This window comes from Vipera berus (assembly GCF_964194415.1).
Source record: "Vipera berus genome assembly, chromosome: Z".
NCBI lineage: Eukaryota > Metazoa > Chordata > Lepidosauria > Squamata > Viperidae > Vipera > Vipera berus.
In genome coordinates, this window is record NC_138205.1 from 66,116,315 (window position 1) to 66,134,747 (window position 18,433).

The 18,433-nt window shown below is 37.7% G+C and overlaps 1 protein-coding gene across 1 annotated transcript in view; it reads right to left on the bottom strand.

Annotated features, from left to right (window-relative positions):
- The window catches only part of CNTNAP2 (contactin associated protein 2), a gene marked incomplete at its 5' end in the record, with an annotated part of 1,513,027 nt that overhangs the window by 1,010,186 nt on the left and 484,408 nt on the right, over positions 1-18,433 (bottom strand). The window contains one exon of the mRNA XM_081344134.1: positions 3,487-3,606. Within this exon, the coding sequence (XP_081200260.1) occupies positions 3,487-3,606 (120 nt within the window). The remainder of the gene's footprint in view (positions 1-3,486; positions 3,607-18,433) is intronic.

The window sequence follows — 18,433 nt, forward strand, 5'->3', positions numbered from 1 at the left end:
ATGAGGACCCAGATTGTTAGGGCAAAATGCTGACTCTGTAAACTGTTTAGAGAGGCTATAAAACACTGTGAAGCAGTATATAAGTTTAAGTGCTTTTGCTATAGGTATTTCTACTTCATGAACTTCCAGGTTATTCATCCCCCAAAATTTATTATCTGAAACTAATTTAATCAATACTATTTTAACTAATAATATAATGAATAATAATAAAAAATAATAACAACTAGCGAAACCTATCCGATAATAAAAGATCCAAACAAACGGGCAAGGAACTACAGGGCAAATATATGCTTGTCAACAACTTTGAAATTGATAACAAGTATAATAGCTGATGTAGTCCAACAACATCTAGTTGAAAAAAAAAGCTCTTTCCACCTGAGCAGAAAGGAAACTGTCCAAACATACTGTCCTCCAGCAAGGCAATACCCTGACATGGTTGTGGGGGTTTTGTGCTCTAAGGAAGATGAGAGCTATGCTAGAAGATAGGTCTCACTAGATGAGTCAGAATGCCTCTTTCAAAAGAAAAAAAAATAGTTACATGTAAATTACAGAAACCCATACCAGTTCGGTCATCACCCAGGTCAACAAGCACCATGCTAAGTGTTTGAGTTCCTGAAAATTTGGTGAAAAATGGGCTACAGGACTCAGGACTGCTGGCTGAGAACTACTGGAAGAAAAGGTGTTTGTCTGCAGCTAATATTCAGTGATAGAAAACAAACAAGTAACCTGTTATTATAGATCAACAAGAAGAAGATATTTGAAATTAATGCACCAGTTTTGGAAAGAACTACATACAGAACCAGAAATAACAGAGCAAAATTGGAAGAATAGTTGATGTTTAATGTCAACATCAAAAATATAAAAGAAAGTGTTCACAGAAGCAAAATTGGAAGAATAGTAAATAACTAATTGGGGCAAAGGAAATAAACCCTTGCCAAAAGTAATTGAAAAGGTAGAGACAAAGCAGGGGGACCTGGATGTAGAGAAATCCAACATAATTATTCAATTGTTTTCATTTGAAAATCAGGCACCCTTTCCTTTGCCTCAGAAAGAACAAAGCCCTCTAACTGTAGAAGTAGAAGAATTTAAATAAAGAATCACTGAACATCTAGCACAGTACAAAAACAACAGGATAAGTTGTTTGAGTTAAAGCTTGCTCCAAAGAACAAGAATTAGCACAAGAATTAAAAGATGTCAATACTGTCATATGAAATGCAAGTAACAGTTCACTGCAAAACAACAACTAACATACAGTACAGCTGCATTATAACTGAAGGTGTGGGATGCAAAATCAACAAAGAAAAAAGAGAATCAAACAGTGCACCACCAAAATGGAAGTTCTGGTTGAAAAATAAGATCAATAAGCAGAGATCAGACATAAGTCAGCTAGAACAGATGAAAGAAAAAGAAACTGAAGAACAAGACCAAAGAATACCTGATCAAGAAATATCACCTAGATCAGAGGTCCCCAACCCCTGATCCATGGACCAGTACCAGTCTGCAGCATGCCAGCAACTGGTCTGCAAAAACAAGCAAAACCCCATCCATGAGATGCAGCAGCACACCAAACCATGCTCCCTCTGGTCCATGGAAAAACCTCTCTCCACGGAACCAGTCCCTGCTGCCCAAAAGGTTGGGGACCTCTGACCTAGATCAAGGAAGCATTGGAAATAATAAATCAACATATAACAGCTATAGCCAAGAAAATAAGCAAATATAAAACTCAATTTTCTAATTATAACAAAATCTCCAATTTCAATCCAATCCAACATATTGCAAGGAGATGAAATTGACACCTGGCAAAATCTATCTTTTAATGAAATATACAGCCAAAGGCGCAGCCCCTGGCAACTACAGTCAAATTACTTGCTTACTAACAATTTTCTCATTAATAACTGGTATGGTAGCTGATGCAGTCCAACACATCTAGTTGAAAACAAACTTTTTTTTGTCCCCAGAGCAGAAAGGAAACCACCCAAACAGCAGAGGAACTAAATTGGTACAATGATTCTAGAAAACTACAATACAAGGAAAACTATATGTAGTGCATGTAATGTAAACTGATTATAAGAAGGCATTTGATTCCCTGCCACATGATTGGATAATCAAATGCCTAGAAATAATAGAAGTCAGTAGAAACATCAGAAGTTTTGTGCAAAGATCAATAGCACAATGGAAAACAAGGTTATTGGTCAATGATGACAGAATGGGGGAGGTTAATATCAAAAGAGGAATCTTCTAAGGAGACTCATTATCATCAGTAATGTTTGTCATTGTACTAATTCCTCAGTCAACAATACTGAATAACTCAGGCCATAGTGATCAAATACCAGGTTATCCCATCTCATTTACAATTATCTGAAACTGCATAGAAAGCTGCATGGAAGCACCATCTGAAATGGAATCATGCTCAACACTCTCCATATATATTGCCATGGAGTATTGCAACTGAATTTGGACTGGATAAATGTGCCACATTACTATTAAATGGGACGCAGTGGCTCAGTGGGTTAGGACGCTGAGGTTGTCGATCAGAAGGTTGGCAGTTTGGCGGGTCGAATCCCGAGTGCTGCATAGCAGAGTGGGCGCCTGTTACTCATCCCAGCTTCTGCCAAGCTAGCAGTTCGAAAGCATGTAAAAATGCAAGTAGAAAAATAGGGACCACAATGGTGGGAAGGTAACAGCATTCCGTGCACCTTTGGCATCCAATCATGCCGGCCACATGACCATGGAGACGTCCTTGGACAAGCGCTGGCTCTTCGGCTTTGAAACGGAGATGAGCACCGGCCCCTAGAGTTGGAAATGACTAGCACGCATGTGCGGAGGAAACTTTACCTTTATTGAGAGGGTGGGGTCCCATCTTATGTTCTTATTACTGACAAAGCACTGGCTGGTAGCTTCAAAGAAAAACACTCCAATAGTAGATCACTCGCTTTCCTCACTGCCTGGTGGGCAAAATTTAGACACCATGTCTCAAGGGTTCAGTTGGGAAATACTGAGTAGGAAGGAGGTCATCTCCAGGAACAAACTACAATAGGACAACATGATAGGCAAGACAATTCACTTGCATACCCTCCTCTGCTACTAGTTAGTCAATTTTATTAAAGTATGAAATACTAGATTGAAGATCTATCCAGATTATCTTCAGAAATGGATACTTATATAAACTGTTAATATTTGTTTTATTTCTTTTGCAAATAAAATTAAACCATGTTTTTTAAAAAACAACAATGTTTCTGGGGACGTTCTCATAACAGAAATTTTCAGTTTTATGTTCCTTTTTTAAATGGCTATGCTAATCAGTTGAGATTTTGTGTGTTGCCATTTATAGTTTTTTATTTGTAATTTAATGTCCTACAGTGCAAAAAGTATACTTTGGTATGAGTTTTGTGTATGTGTGTGGATAGGTATATAGAGTATACCTAAATAAATAAATAGTATATAATAATATAGTATACAATACAGTTTTAAAAGCAAAAGTCCTACCTCCTCGTTTGTTTAGTTTGGCAAACCCTGGTGAATAGCTATTTGATGTAGATGACAGAGATGATGAACTGCTGAAGAAGGAGGGTGCTAAGCTGGAGACCAAAGGTTCTTCACATTTTTCTGAAAAACAAAAAAAGCATGAAATTTTATAGATTTCTACATGGGTTTATTGCTCTATCACTTTTGAACACAAATTTGTATTTTGAGAATATAATACTTAAAAATCCAAGTTCCTGCAATATCTCAAATAACAAAAGCAAAATAAATAAATAAATAAAATCCACATAATGAATATATTTCACATTGGCTGAGTTTAATAATGAAATAGTATAAAAAGTATAAGAGTGCCCTGAATAAAATTCAGAAATGTTTGTTCCACAAGCCTGACTTCATATACATGTGTTCTCATATTTTTCCTCAATTTGCTAGCATAATTGTAAGAATACAGTCAAAAGATCAGACCAGGGAAACTTGCAACTTTGTTTAATCAGTTATATAAGGTCACATCAGAATCCATCCTTCCTCCTTTCCTGATGTAATACTTTTCTACATGAGATATGACATGCATAAATCTCCTCCCCAGATATGATCTGCAGGACTCTTTTCCCTCAGGGGATGCAGCACAGACAAGATCATAACCAAAATGACATGTCAAATCTAGCCTTATCAAGAAAGTTTTGATCAGGATTTGCAAAGCCATAACTCTAAATGGAATGACAAACCTAACCCCATCAATAAAATCCATTGTGCGTTGTGAAAAACATAGCGTAATGATTTTTATTTTTGTGAAGTTTTAAGAACTCAATGCTGTGAATGCAGGCCTTCAAAAATTAACAAAAAAAAAACATTATTTGAAAAAATAAACTCCCAACTTCTATTGACTGATTAAATTGTAGATATGTTGGGATGGAAATTAATTTCCATGGGGTTAAAAATCTGATATTTGGAATGTATGCTTTAAATGAGTATAAAGCAATGTTCTATAAAGGAATTATAGAAAGACGAATGAGCTTTTCTCATGAAAATTGATGTTTCATAGGAGATTGGAATAATCCTTCACAAGTAGATGGAACTTTTGAGAAAAATATTAAAATTACACAAGATAAACAAAATATTTTATTTGATGGACAATTTAAAGCTTGTTGATGCATAAAAATAGCAATTCAAAAGATTGTACTTATTTTTCTGAAATAATAGATCTTTTTAAAAAATGGATATTATCTGGATTTTCTTGAATAAAATTTGGCAAGCAATTTTTTATCCCTAAATGTTAGCATGTGATTCATTGCTGTGAGCTTTCCTCTTAATTGTTAGTCTCAATTCCTAGTATTTCTATTTCTCATATAATTCTGTCCCAACTCTATCTCATAAATCAAGTGAAATTGAAATTAATATTTTATAAATATAAATATTAAATAAAATTATAGTTATGATTCATCATATGTTAGCTTTTATACATAATGCTCTGGCTTTATTTTAAAAGGACCCTTGTTGATTTGGATTTATGCTTTAGCTATTTAGAACAAAACTGGAGAAGTGGGAAATCAACTTTGCCAACAAAAACAAAAGGAATAATTTTTATTTTTATTTCTTTATTTTTATTTCTTTTAACTAGCTGTCTTTAACTAAGATATTATAAAAATAATTCTTAAACATCAAGGGTATGGTAAAAACAAGGAGTCCTGATAAGTTAAGCTGCTCTTTTTTTCTTTCTTATTTTTCTTTTACTTTATTCCTTTTTTTATTCAAAATAAGCAAACCTTTTTCAGCACACCAAAGTAGCTGAACTAGGTGTATAATCCATTAAAATGAATCACTTCCCAAAGTCCCATTTTCCTCACTTTTCTTTGAATTTACCCTTTGTCTTCCCTTGCCTCCATGTATTAAATTCCCCGTAACTGGAATTTAATATATGGAGTATTAACTGCTAACTGCTTTAGATTTAGCTTTAGCTTTGATTATTTGATACCTTTTGAATTGCAAGGTGCCCCAGCTGTGTTTATGTAATTAATTAATGAAGTTCTGCATGAGCAACTCTACAAAGGGGTTTTAGTTTACTTTGATGACATCTTGATGTAGAGCAGTATTGAATAAACTGTGCTCTTGACTATTTGGGTTACTGCATTTCCAGTAAGGGTGTCGAAATGGACCTGGAGAAAGTATGAGCTGTGCTATAGTGGGATCTTCCTCATACTAGAAAGCAGCTGCAAAGGTTTTTTTTAGGTTTCACAAATTTTTACTGGCAGTTCATTCCCTCATTTGTGCAAATCGCACTCTCTATCACAAATCTATTAAAGACTAAGGGAGCAGGGACTTCCGGTAGCGCTGCCACGCTGAATGGCGGCGTTTCAGAAGCCGCCCAACCTTGGGAAGCATTAAGCGCTAGGAGACAGTGAAAATCAGCTGTTCCATGGCACTGAAGTCTCTTCCTCGGGAGAAGAGGGAGAGACGAGCCTGTCTGGGTAGAGGTAGAGCTCCCCTGTCAATTCCTCATTTAGTTTGGGGTTGATAGGGTGAGTTCCCTCGGAGCCCAGGCTTTCTCCGCTCCCAGGATGCTTTCACTTCCATAAGGGAATGGAACCAGACGCAACAACTACATCTGCTGCTTAGATGGGACTGTGAGTATTTTTTCTCTGAGAAGCAGGCAGAGCAAAACAGGAGGATTTGAATTTTCAAGTTGGATTTTAACTTTAACTCAGATTCATTATCTTCTTCAAGCTTTAAGCTGATTGAAACGGAGCAAAAATGGCACTGGAATGTTGCTTTCTTGTATGAACAGTTTTGGAAAGTTGCTACAAAGTTGTAACATAGCTTGAGATACAATTTGCAACTGATTCTAACCAGTACCAGATTTTGTGTATTTGAGAGTTTGCCCTTTTTTATTATTATTGAAGGATAAGGAATTTGGGAGAAAAACTTTTACTCTTTCTCCCACTTCCTTTTTTTTCTGAACTTTGATTCTGCTAGAAGAAAGAGGAACTCGAAACTTAAGAGATGGCTGCAAGGCGTGGGGGAGGTCCTCCAATTTCTAAAAGTGCCATTTCTTCACCTTTATCACAAGCTGCAGGGCAAGCTACAATGAAAATGGGAAGTGGCGCAAGCAGTGGCTCCTGTCTTGAAATGTGAACCTGAAGAATTAGTTAAAGAGATGGATAAAACATTTAGGGTTAATTCCTGGATTGCTAAACAGAAAAATTTACCTAGAGATGTAGTGATTTACTTCTCCAGGAGATCAACTAGAAATGCAATCATCCAAGCTTTTTACCGTGAAAGATTCCAAATTGCAGGCCAAGATATTATAATTCTTAGAAAAAGGAAAGACTTCACCTTTTTGTCTGATGAGCTTAAGAAGCAACAAATTCAGTTTAGATGGGAAATACCCATTGGAATTGTGGTGAATCATGCAGGGATGAGGTATAGGTTGAACACAATTTCAAAAGCGAAATATTTTTATACTAAGGTCCTTAAAGCAGGTTCACCACTGTCTCCTCGAGTTAAAAGAACAGAAGTAAGACAAGAAGATAAACAGTTGAGTGAAGGGGCAATGTCACTGCCTCTTGAGGAGATGCAACAGGCTGAGACTATGGAGCAGAGTTTGGTGTTAAAGGAGGACCCGAGAGAACAGAGGATGACTAGGGCTGCATACAAGCGTAAGGAAAAAGAGCAAAAACAGAAGCTTGTATTTGGTTTATCTACGCAAGATGCGGCTGTTTCAGAGCCCGTGGGAGGAGCACGCCCGAAGAGAGCAACAGGTGATCTTCAGGTCATGTTCCAAAGGCTCCTGGTCACCAGAGATGGTGAAGTTCCTGACATGGAATGTTAATGGTTTAAACTCACCACAGAAAAGAAAGAAAGTATTTTACTACTTGAAACAACATAAAAATGATATTGTTTGCTTACAAGAGACTCATATTGCATTAAAGGACCAAAAGTTTTTGGTTAATTCCCGGCTGGGAACACATTTTGCAGCCTGTGCTCTGGACAAGAAGGCTGGAGTGGTCATTTATCTAAGACAAGATTTTTCGGCTAGATTAATTGAATCGGATAAACAAGGGAGATATGTTATTATTGAACTGATGTTACAAGGAAAGAAAGTTCTTCTTATTGGATTATATGCTCCAAATCAACAACAGCAAAAGTTTTTTTTAAATTTTTACATCAAAGACTAATCGAATTGGATTATAAAACTGTTATTATGATGGGGGACTGGAATGGAGTTTTGGACTCATTTGAAGATAGGAGGGGATCTTCTAAAAACCCTTCTAATTATTCGAAATTGCCCAAAGCCTTTTTTGATTTGAAGGAGGATTTGGAGCTAAGAGATGTATGGCGGGAAAGGAATATGAAGGACAGAGATTTTACTTTTTTTCGGATAGACATAAATCTTTCTCTAGGATTGATTTTATTTTAATTACTACTGATCTTCTCTCTAGGGTTAAGAATGTTAAGATTTTTCCTAGGACATTGTCGGATCATAGCCCTGTTTGGTTGGAGTTCTTTGCTGAAGATGATAATAGAAGATCCTGGAGATTGAATGAAAACCTATTCACAAATGAGGTGTTTTTGCAGAACTGTAGAGAACATCTGAAAGAATTTTTTGTTATAAATATGCATAAAGGTACATTGATGGGAATGGTTTGGGATGCTAGTAAAGCATACATGAGAGGGGTCTTGATTTATATGAATAATGCTTATAGGCGTAAGCAAATGCAAAAACGTAAAGATCTTGAGGAAGAGATTAAATCTAAGGAGAAAAATTTTATTTTGAACCCATTGGATAATAATTTAAGGACCTCGATACATTTATTGAAAGATCAATTTAGTATGTTAATGGATGACAAAGTAGCAACTAATTTGCGTTATGCTAAGCATAATGCCTTTTGTAATGCTAATAAGCCTGGTAGGTGGTTGGCTTATCAGTTAAGGAAGAAACAGAAATTACGTACTATAGATAAAATAGAATATAAAGGAAAAGAAGTCTATCAACAAAAATTGATTAAGAGGAGTTTCTTAGATTTTTCCTCGAAATTATATTCTAGAGAAAACATACAAGCTTTAGATATAGATAAATATTTACAGGAAGCACATTTTCCTAGGCTTTCAAAAGAACAACAACTTGAGATGAACTGCTTAATAACATCAGAGGAAATCTCTTTAGCTATTAAACAGTTGAAAGTGGGCAAGGCCCCGGGAACAGATGGATTAACAGCAATTTATTATAAAACATTGTTGGTTGAAATGATTGAACCTTTAAAGATGTTGTTTAATAAAATTCAGACTGGAGGAGCAGTTCCTCCATCTTGGAGGACAGCCTTTGTATCATTGATTCCAAAGGAGGATCAAGACCTTACTCAACCTAAAAATTATAGACCTATATCGCTTTTGAATATAGATTATAAGATCTTTGCTAAAGTATTGGCTAATAGATTAATGCAAGTTTAAAAGCAAATGATTCATAGTGATCAATCAGGATTTATATCTGGAAGGTATATGAAATATAATGTAAGACAAATTGTAAATTTGCTTGAATATTTGGATAAGAACAACCAAGTTCCTGCAGTATTGATATTTTTGGATGCAGAAAAAGCTTTTGATCAATTGAATTGGCAACTTTTATTTAGAGTTGTTGAGGAAATGAATTTTGGAGAAGGATTTTTACATTCTATTAAAGCTGTATATCAACAACAAACTGCACAAATTATAATTAATGGGGGGTTAACAAAGATGTTTAAAATTGAAAAAGGTACAAGACAGGGATGCCCCCTATCACCATTGTTGTTTGGACCCAGATTGTTGGGGGCAATTAAGCTGACTTTGTAACAATGCTGCTTGGGGGGGGGGCGAAAGCCCTAATAAGCAGGCATATACATAGAATGAAGGCTACTGCTAAGCTTGTAAGCCGCCCTGAGTCTTCGGAGAAGGGCGGGATATAAATGGAATTAAAATAAAAAAAAATAATGTTAGAGATTTTATTAATTAAAATTCAAGAGTCTTCTATGATAAAGGGAATTAAAATAAAACAGAATGATTATAGATTGAGAGCTTTTGCTGATGACTTGGTTGTGACATTATCTCAACTGATACAATCGGTTATAGATTTGATGGAAATTATAACTCAGTATGGCAAGGTTTCAGGGTTTAAGGTAAATAGTAATAAGACTAAGATATTGTCTAAGAATATGTCTATGAGTGAAAAGGAAATGTTAATTAAATTAACAGGTTTTGAAATAGTAAAAAAGGTTAAGTATTTAGGAGTGTATATTGCAGCTTCAAATGCAAATTATATAAGAATAACTATGAAACACTATGGTTGAAGATACAAAAGGATTTAAATAATTGGAAAAAATTACAATTATCTCTATTGGGCAGAATCGCAGCTGTTAAAATGAATGTTTTGCCGAAGTTTCTTTTTTTGTTTCAAATGATACCTATATTGAAAAAGGATGCCAACCTTGATGAATGGCAGAAGGGTATTAATAAATTTATCTGGGTGGGGAAGAAACCAAGAGTTAAATTTAAGATTCTGCAAGATGCTAGGGAAAGAGGGGGACTCAAGGTGCCTAACTTGAAATTGTATTATGATGCGGTGGTCGTGACATGGGTTAGCAATTGGCTTAATTTAACTAATAAAAGAATACTCCACCTTGAGGGTTGGGATTTGGTATATGGATGGCATGCATATTTGCTTTATGATAAAAAGGTAGACAGGGCTTTTAAATCTCATATTCTTAGAAGTGCTTTGCTGTGTGTCTGGAAAAAGTATTATTATAAGTTAAATTATAAAATACCGATTTGGGGAATTCCCGGACACGCGATAGAAGGTGTATCTATAGGAGTGAGTTTGGATATGTTTTCCTATAAGGAATTACTTAGATTGGAAGGGAATAATTGGCAATTTAAATCATTAGATGAGTTAAAACAAGAAAACATAAGTTACTCTTGGTTCCAATACACCCAACTGAAAGCTAGGTGAAAGCTGGATCAGAAGGTTGGCATTACAATTACAGATGAAAACTTAGTAAAACAAATTAGAGATTTAAATCATGCACATATAAAGAGGATATATAATGTTTTAATTGAATTGGACTCGGAAACGGAATTAGTTAAAGATTGTATGATAAAGTGGGCACAAAACATACAGGAACCAATTCCATTGTATACTTGGGAGGTAATCTGGGTTAGAAATGTTAAATTTACTCAGGCTCAAAATTTAAGAGAATTTTTTTTATAAAATGTTTTATAGATGGCATTTGGATCCCAAAAAGTTGTCTAACATGTATCCTAACCTACAGTCTAAATGCTGGAGATGTGGTTGTTTAGATGCTACTTATTTTCATATGTGGTGGACTTGCAGAAATATAAAAGCTTTTTGGATTAAAATTTGGTGGAACATTCAAAAGATTTTTAAGAGAAAGATAAAGTTTTCTCCACAATTGTTTTTATTGGGTATTGTTGTAGATTGTGATACTAAAGAAATTAATCTGATGTTGAACTTGATAACAGCAGCACGGTTACTGGTGGGACAATATTGGAAGAAGGATAGTTTGCCTTCTATAGAAGAATGGGTACTTAAGGTATCGAATCTTGCAGAAATGTCTAAGATTTCTGCTTATTTGAAGGATCATTCACAAGAAAGATATATTTCAGTTTGGAGGAGATGGATAGATTATATTCAGAATAAATATGGACTAAAAACTTCCATTTAGCTTATGAGTAGATTTTAGATTTTTATTAACTTTAGTATTAGTATTGATTATATTTTTGTTTAAGTTATTATTATTATGTTTTTAATAATTTGAATGTATCAATGTTAAAGGGGAGTTAAAGCACATTATGAATTTGGTTAATTTTATAATGGATAATTTTAGTTAGAATATGATTATTATATTTATGACCCTGTATTCAGCTCTGGGAAGTGGGGGGGAGGGGGGGTTTGGGGTGGGTGGGTTTTGGGGATGTTTTGTAAAAAATTTTTTTGTAAAACTCTTTAATAATAAAAAAAGAAGATTAAGGGAGCAGACAAAACAAAACCCAGCCAGCCCTGAAGTGGACTGGGGAGGGTCAAACCACATTCAAGAAGTTAAAGAGACTTTTCTCTATGGAGCCAGGTTTAAAGCACCCAGACCCGGAGAAAGCTTTTGTCATTCAGGCCAATGCTAATGATGTGGCCATAGGAGCAGTCCTACTCTAAAGGAATGAGGAAGGCCAGCTGCAACCCTGTGCTTATACTTCTAAAAAACTCTCTGAAACTGAGCAGTGGTGGGTAGCCTGAGAGAAGTAAGCCTATGCTGTGTGATGGGCCCTTCTAACGTAGAGACATTTCCTAGTGGAGAGCAAAATACCATTCCAAGTATGGACTGATCTTAAGAACCTGGAAGCAATGAAAACTCCTAGAAACATGGCCCCTAAACAAGCATGGTGGTCCCAACATTTCCACTGATTTAACTTTACAATCTGTTACCTCCTTGGGGGAAGGAACCTCTTAGCAGATGTTTTATCTAGAATGCCGCAATATAACAGTGTTAAATTGGAAGTAATTGAGCTATCTATGCCTCCTAAGCAATTTGCAGCACCTGTCACTACTCAAGCACAGAGCAGAATCATGAAGCCAATAGATTGAACAGTGTGCCAGGATTTCAAAAAAGCACTAGAGACTGATGAGTGGTTTCAGAATCACAAGAACTTATGCTTAATCAAAGATGACCTGGCCTGGGTTGGAGAGAAACTATACAAGCTAGCAAGCTTAAGACAGAGAATAATGCAAGCTGGGCATGATTCTAAGATTGTGGGACATTTTGGATTTGTTAAAACTCTACAGCTACTAAAAAAGCAATTTTGGTGGCCTTCTTTGAAAAAGGACATCGAGAACTATGTGGCGAACTGCCCCACAAATGCTGCAGCTAAGTGACAGCAAGGGGAGACGCTGGGAGTTTTACAGCCAGTGGCAAGCCCTTAAGCACCCTGGAGATCTCTATGGATTTTATTGTAGAGCTCCCTGAAACCTCTTGAAATACAGTCATTTGGGTGGTTACGGACCTGTTCTCAAGACAAGCCCAATTCATCCCTTGCCCCAAAATCCCAACAGCCAAAATGCTAGCTAAACTGTTTGTGCAACATATCTATTGCTTCAATGGGCCCCCACAATGCATCATATCAGATAGGGAGGTCCAATTCACTTCTAAGTTCTGGAGGGCTTTTCTAGATCTTTTGGTTTCTAGTCAATAACCCTCATCTAATCATCACCTTCAAATGAATGGGGGGACATAATGACTTCAGTTCTAGAACAATACCTTAGAAGCTTTATCAACTATCAGCAAGATAATTTGACTGATCTGTTGCCTTTTGCAGAAGTGGCATATAATAATGCTGTACATTCAAGCACTGGTTATACCTCTTTTCAGGTTGCCAATGGGCAGACATTTGTCCCCATTCCAGAGTTACGCTCCAAAGAACCTGAAATCCCCTCTTTGCAAGAATGGATCAAGAACACCTGGCCAGTAGTATATAAAGTATTAGATGAGGCTAGAATCACCTATAAAGCCCAAACTGATAAAAAGAGTGCAGAGAAAAAACCTTTTAGGATTGGAAATAAAGTTTATCTGTCTACAAAATGCTTACAAACCTTGCAGCCCTAAATTTGTAGGACCTTTTCATATTAAGTGCATTATTAATCCAGTGACAGTGGAAGTAGAGCTCCCTAAGACCCTCAGACAAGTTCATTTTCTCTTTCATTGTAGTTTACTCAAACCTGAGATTACATCTACCCTTAGGCCTCCAGCCCCTCCTGTGTCTGTGACGTGTGGGTGGAAGGAGAACAACATTTTGAAATACATGAAATTCCCAACTCTCAAAAGCACTATGGTTCCACCCAATACTTAGTAGCTTGGAAAAACTTTCCTTCTGCGCAAAATAAATGGGTGTATAAAAAGTATGTTATCAAACCTAAACTACTTAAACAAATTCATATGAAGTATCCTGACAAGCCTGACTAATGTGACTGTTTTATTTGTTTTCCTCCTTTTCCCTTTTTGCTTTACAGGTGGATTTTCCATTTTTCTAGGGGGTCCGTATGTCAGGCCCTAAAGTAATGTATCCTCAGTTATTTTAGCTTTGTAGCATTCTTTATTGCCTGCCATTCTGTTGGGAGGGGGGAGCCTTTGGCAAAGCACTGTCTGCTTTGTTGCCTTGTTGCCCTTCCCCCAGGGGATGGAATGTCTCACCCTTACCTGACAGATGGTTTGTGCTTGGAGTCAGAAGAAATCAAAAGTGAAGAGATCTTGAAGAGCCCGCCAAAATGATTGGTTACCAAAACATGATGCCATCTGTTGATTGACTGGGATTCAAATGAACACTGGGACACTGGGGGGAGGAGTATTGAATGCTACTTTTAATATATTGCTTCATGGTTTTTTGTCTCAGATCTCACCTTGATTTGCTGCTGTCACTAGCCCCTAATAAGTTTCCTTTTGAAGCAATGCTTGTTTCAAGAGTTCTGCTTTCTTGGGTGGCTTAGCTGAGGTAGGTCCTTACAAAGACTTTACATTCCCCACCCAGCTCCAAGGAAAGGACATGATCTTTAGGACATAATATGATTAACCCACCACCATTAGAATATCAGAAGGGCACACTCAAGCTCACTTCAAAGAACATTGCACAGGAACAGGAATGTCAAATACAAGACCAACAATGGCTATTCTGGGAGAGTCATCCACAAAGGGGAGAGGGGACCCTGGTTTCATATCTTTCAGCCTGTGCAGACGATTCCACAGCCTTTGTAAGCAGAGCACACTGATCCACACATTGCCTCCAGAGGAGCCCTCCATTCATTTGAGCCAGGGAATTGGGTTTGGATCCACCTACCCAGTCACCATGCAACCAGAGTGGAACAGATATTCCCAGGTCCTACATCACCCATATACCTGTGAAAACTACAGAGAAAAAAAAGATGTATGGATCTATTGGCCCCCACATGAACCATCAGAAGACAACTGGAAATACTATGGGGGCTGTAACATTTTATTTCTTGCCTCATTTATGTTGTAATTAGCCAATTGAATGGATTCATGGAGAGATGGCATTTAGGAGTGGTTGGCATAGCAAGTCCTGAACACCTTGGATGTCTGCCTCGTAGGAGGGAAATTTGTCCAGGATGTTTGTATTACCTATCTTATAGAAGTAGCTTCTCTCTCTCTCTCTCTCTCTCCCTCCCTCCCTCCCTCCCTCCCTCTCTCTCTCTCTCTCTCTCTCTCTCTCTCTCTCTCTCTCTCTCTCTCTCTCCAGAATCACACTGAGACTATCACCTACCTCCACATAAAGCGCCTCAGGCTGGTTTTTGCTTTGTGGCACTAAGGCCCATGCAGTCATACCTTTCTGCAAATTTCATGGGGAGCATGCCCCCACTAAGGAGGTAGCAGAAAAGAGATCTCCAAACTTAAACCCTTAATATGTTGCACTGGCAGTCTCATTAGTGGGACTCCTAGAGCTCTCTGTGTGCAATTTAAGAAATAGTAATAGCCTGGCTTGCACATTGGCTAACCTCAATTTGATACCACAAACCTTGGATGCACTGAACTAAGGGCTAAGGCAGGTTCAGGAAGCAACCCTTGAAAATGAGCAGCCAGGGACTTCCGGTGGCGACGCGACGCTGAAGACAGCCATCTCCGGGCTGTCCGCTGCGCAGCTTCGTAGAACCGCCGAAAACAGCGCTGATCAGCTGTTTCGGCGGTTCGGAAGCCCCCTCCTCGGGAGAAGAGGAGGGGTTGAGGCCCCAGGTAGGGGTTGAGCTCTCCGGGGCTGCCTGAGCTTTTAGTACGGGCGGCTGAAGGATCGAGCCCCCCCCGAAGCCTGGGTTTGCTCCGGGCTGCGCAGCGCTTCTGCTCCGTGCTTTTGGGAGCAGAACCAAGCGTTAGCAACCATCCCTGCCAGAAGGAAGGACTTTGGAGTGTGAAGAGGCAGGCAGAGCGATACAGGAGATCAAGGTGAAGTGGATTTTTGTTCTCTAGTTCAATGGATTTTATGGACTTTAAAAGTGAAAGTGCGTAGCAAGTGAAAGTGGGGGAAGATGGCGGCTAAAACTTCTAAAGTTCTTAGGAGTGCGGGGGCTTCCCCGGTGCAACAGTCCTCGCTGCAAGCTTTACTGCCTCCTGCACCTGCTCCGGCACTGACGGTTAAAGATCTACAGGATGCTTTGGAAAAGCACTCACAACAAATAGCAGATATTACAGATGAAAAGATGGAAAAGCTGGAGGAGAAGATGGAAAAGCTGGCAGAGAAGTTTACAGCAATGAGGGCAGACATCTTGCCTGCACTTCAAGGTGTGGCTTTATGTATTGAATGCTTGGACGAAAAAATGGAAGATCTTAGCCAAAAGAATTCCAGATTAGAAGCAAAAGTGTTAGAGAATGAAAATGTGATGGATAAAAAGGACGGTGACTTGACTTTGGTCCAGTACCACCAGATGGAGTTTGCTATCAGAATCAGAGGCTTAAAAGAGAATCCTAAAGAAGATTTAAAGCAGATAGTCTCTGAGGCTTTGGAAGTGGTACTGGGACAGTCAGCAGCTGAAATTGAGGGAAATATAGACAAAAATTTTCGTGTGAATTCATGGATTGCAAGGCAGAGGAAGCTACCTAGAGATGTGGTGGTTTATTTCACAAAGAGAGCAATCAGAAATGAAGTTATCCAAGTTTCTTATGATACTAAGCTTGTGGTTGCTGAGCAAGAAGTTTTGGTTTTAAAAGAGATTCCTCCAAGAATTTTAAGGAGAAGGAAAGATTTTGCTTTTTTGGCACAGGAATTTAAGAAACGCAACATCAAGTTTAGATGGGAGATACCAGTGGGCATGGTGGTGATGCATGAAGGCACGAGACACCGTTTGGTCACAGTGATCCAGGCACGTGATTTTTATAGCAATGTTTTAAAAGCAACCCCTTTACTACTTTTGGAATCTGCAAAGAAAAATGGTGAGGGAAAGCCTCAAGATGCTGAAGGAACACAGACAGATGAGAAAGCTACTGGAGGGGATCAAATTACAGCTTCATCAGAAGATGCCAGAGAGCAGAGGATGACGCGTGCTGCTTTGAGACGAGTGAGACGAGAGCAAGAGCAAGACCAGCAGAAGGTTATGGAACCTCCAAAGCGTACCTATAGCGAAGCTGTGGGAGGGGCGCGGCCTAAGGATATTAAGGGACTCCTGGCAGACGTGCTCCAGAAGCTTTGGGTCACCAAGGATGGCGACTAAGTTTCTAACTTGGAATGTCAATGGCTTAAACTCACCACAGAAGAGAAAGAAAGTTTTTCAATACTTAAAACAATTTAAGACTGATGTTATTTGCTTGCAAGAAACACATATTAGGGTTATGGACCAAAAGTACCTATTGAACTCTAGATTGGGTACACAATTTATTGCTTCTGCAATGAATAAGAAAAATGGAGTGGTTATTTATGTCAAGAATACTGTGACAGCGGAGCTAATAGAAGCAGATAAACAAGGAAGATATGTTATAATAGATTTGCTGTTAGAAGGCAAAAAAACGCTTTTAGTTGGACTGTACGCTCCTAATCAACAACAAGCTGACTTTTATAGTTCATTACATAGTAAGATCACTCAGTTGGATTATAAATCTTTGATTTTTATGGGAGATTGGAATGGCGTATTGGATGTACAACTGGACAAGTGTGGTTCTTTTAGGCGTATTCCAAGCCACGCTAGATTGCTTAAATCTTTTTTTGAGATGAAGGATGATTTGGAGTTGCGAGACATTTGGAGAGAAATACATTTACAAGAAAAGGATTACACTTTTTTTTCTGATAGACATCAATCTTTTTCCAGGATTGATTTTATATTACTGACTAATGATTTTTTTTCCAGGATCAAGAAGATAAAGATTTGTCCAAGAACTATGTCTGACCATAGTCCAGTTTGGTTAGAGATTGACAAGGATAATAGAGATAGGTGCTCTTGGCGCTTAAATGCGAACTTGTTTAGAAATCAGAGAAACGTGGAAGAATGTAAAAAACAGATGAAGGATTTTTTTGAAACTAACATGAATAAGGGTACTTCTATGGACATGGTTTGGGATGCTAGTAAAGCTTATATGAGAGGGGTGTTAATATATATGAACAACAAATACAGACGTAACTTGGAATTTAGGAGGAAAGAATTGGAGAATGAAATTAGGGAAAAAGAAAAGGCCCTAATTCTGAATCCATCGGATGTGAAGATCAAAGAGGTTATTAATTTGTTAAGAGGACAATTTGATAAGTTGATGGCTGATCAGGTGGCAACTAACTTACAGTTTGCTAGGCATAACACTTTTTGCAATGCCAATAAACCAGGCAGATGGTTAGCCTACAGGTTAAGGAAGAAGCAAAGGGCTTCTAACATAGATAAAATAGTACATAAGGGTAAGGTTGTGTATCAACAGAACCTTATTAAAAAAGCCTTTGTGGACTTTTATTCCAAATTATAAGCTAAAGATAAGATTAATGAAGCAGATATTGATGTATATTTGAGGAATGCCAATATCCCGGTTCTTACACAAGAACAAAATGAAGAGATTAATCAACTGATAACAGAAGAAGAAATTCTTTTAGCAATTAAACAATTGAAGGTGGATAAAGCACCAGGCACGGATGGACTGACTGCGGTGTATTACAAAAACCTACAATTGGAGATGATAAAGCCACTAAGGGAATTGTTTCAGACAATTCAAAGGGGAGGAAGGGTGCCTTTGTCTTGGAGAACTGCTTTTATTTTTCTGATTCCGAAGGAAGATCAGGACATCACTCAAGTAAGAAATTATAGACCAATATCACTTTTGAATACGGACTACAAGATATTTGCTAAGGTTTTAGCTAACAGATTGATGAGGGTTCTGCAACAGATAATTCATGGGGACCAAACTGGGTTTATTAGTGGTAGACAAATGAAAAGTAATGTGAGGCA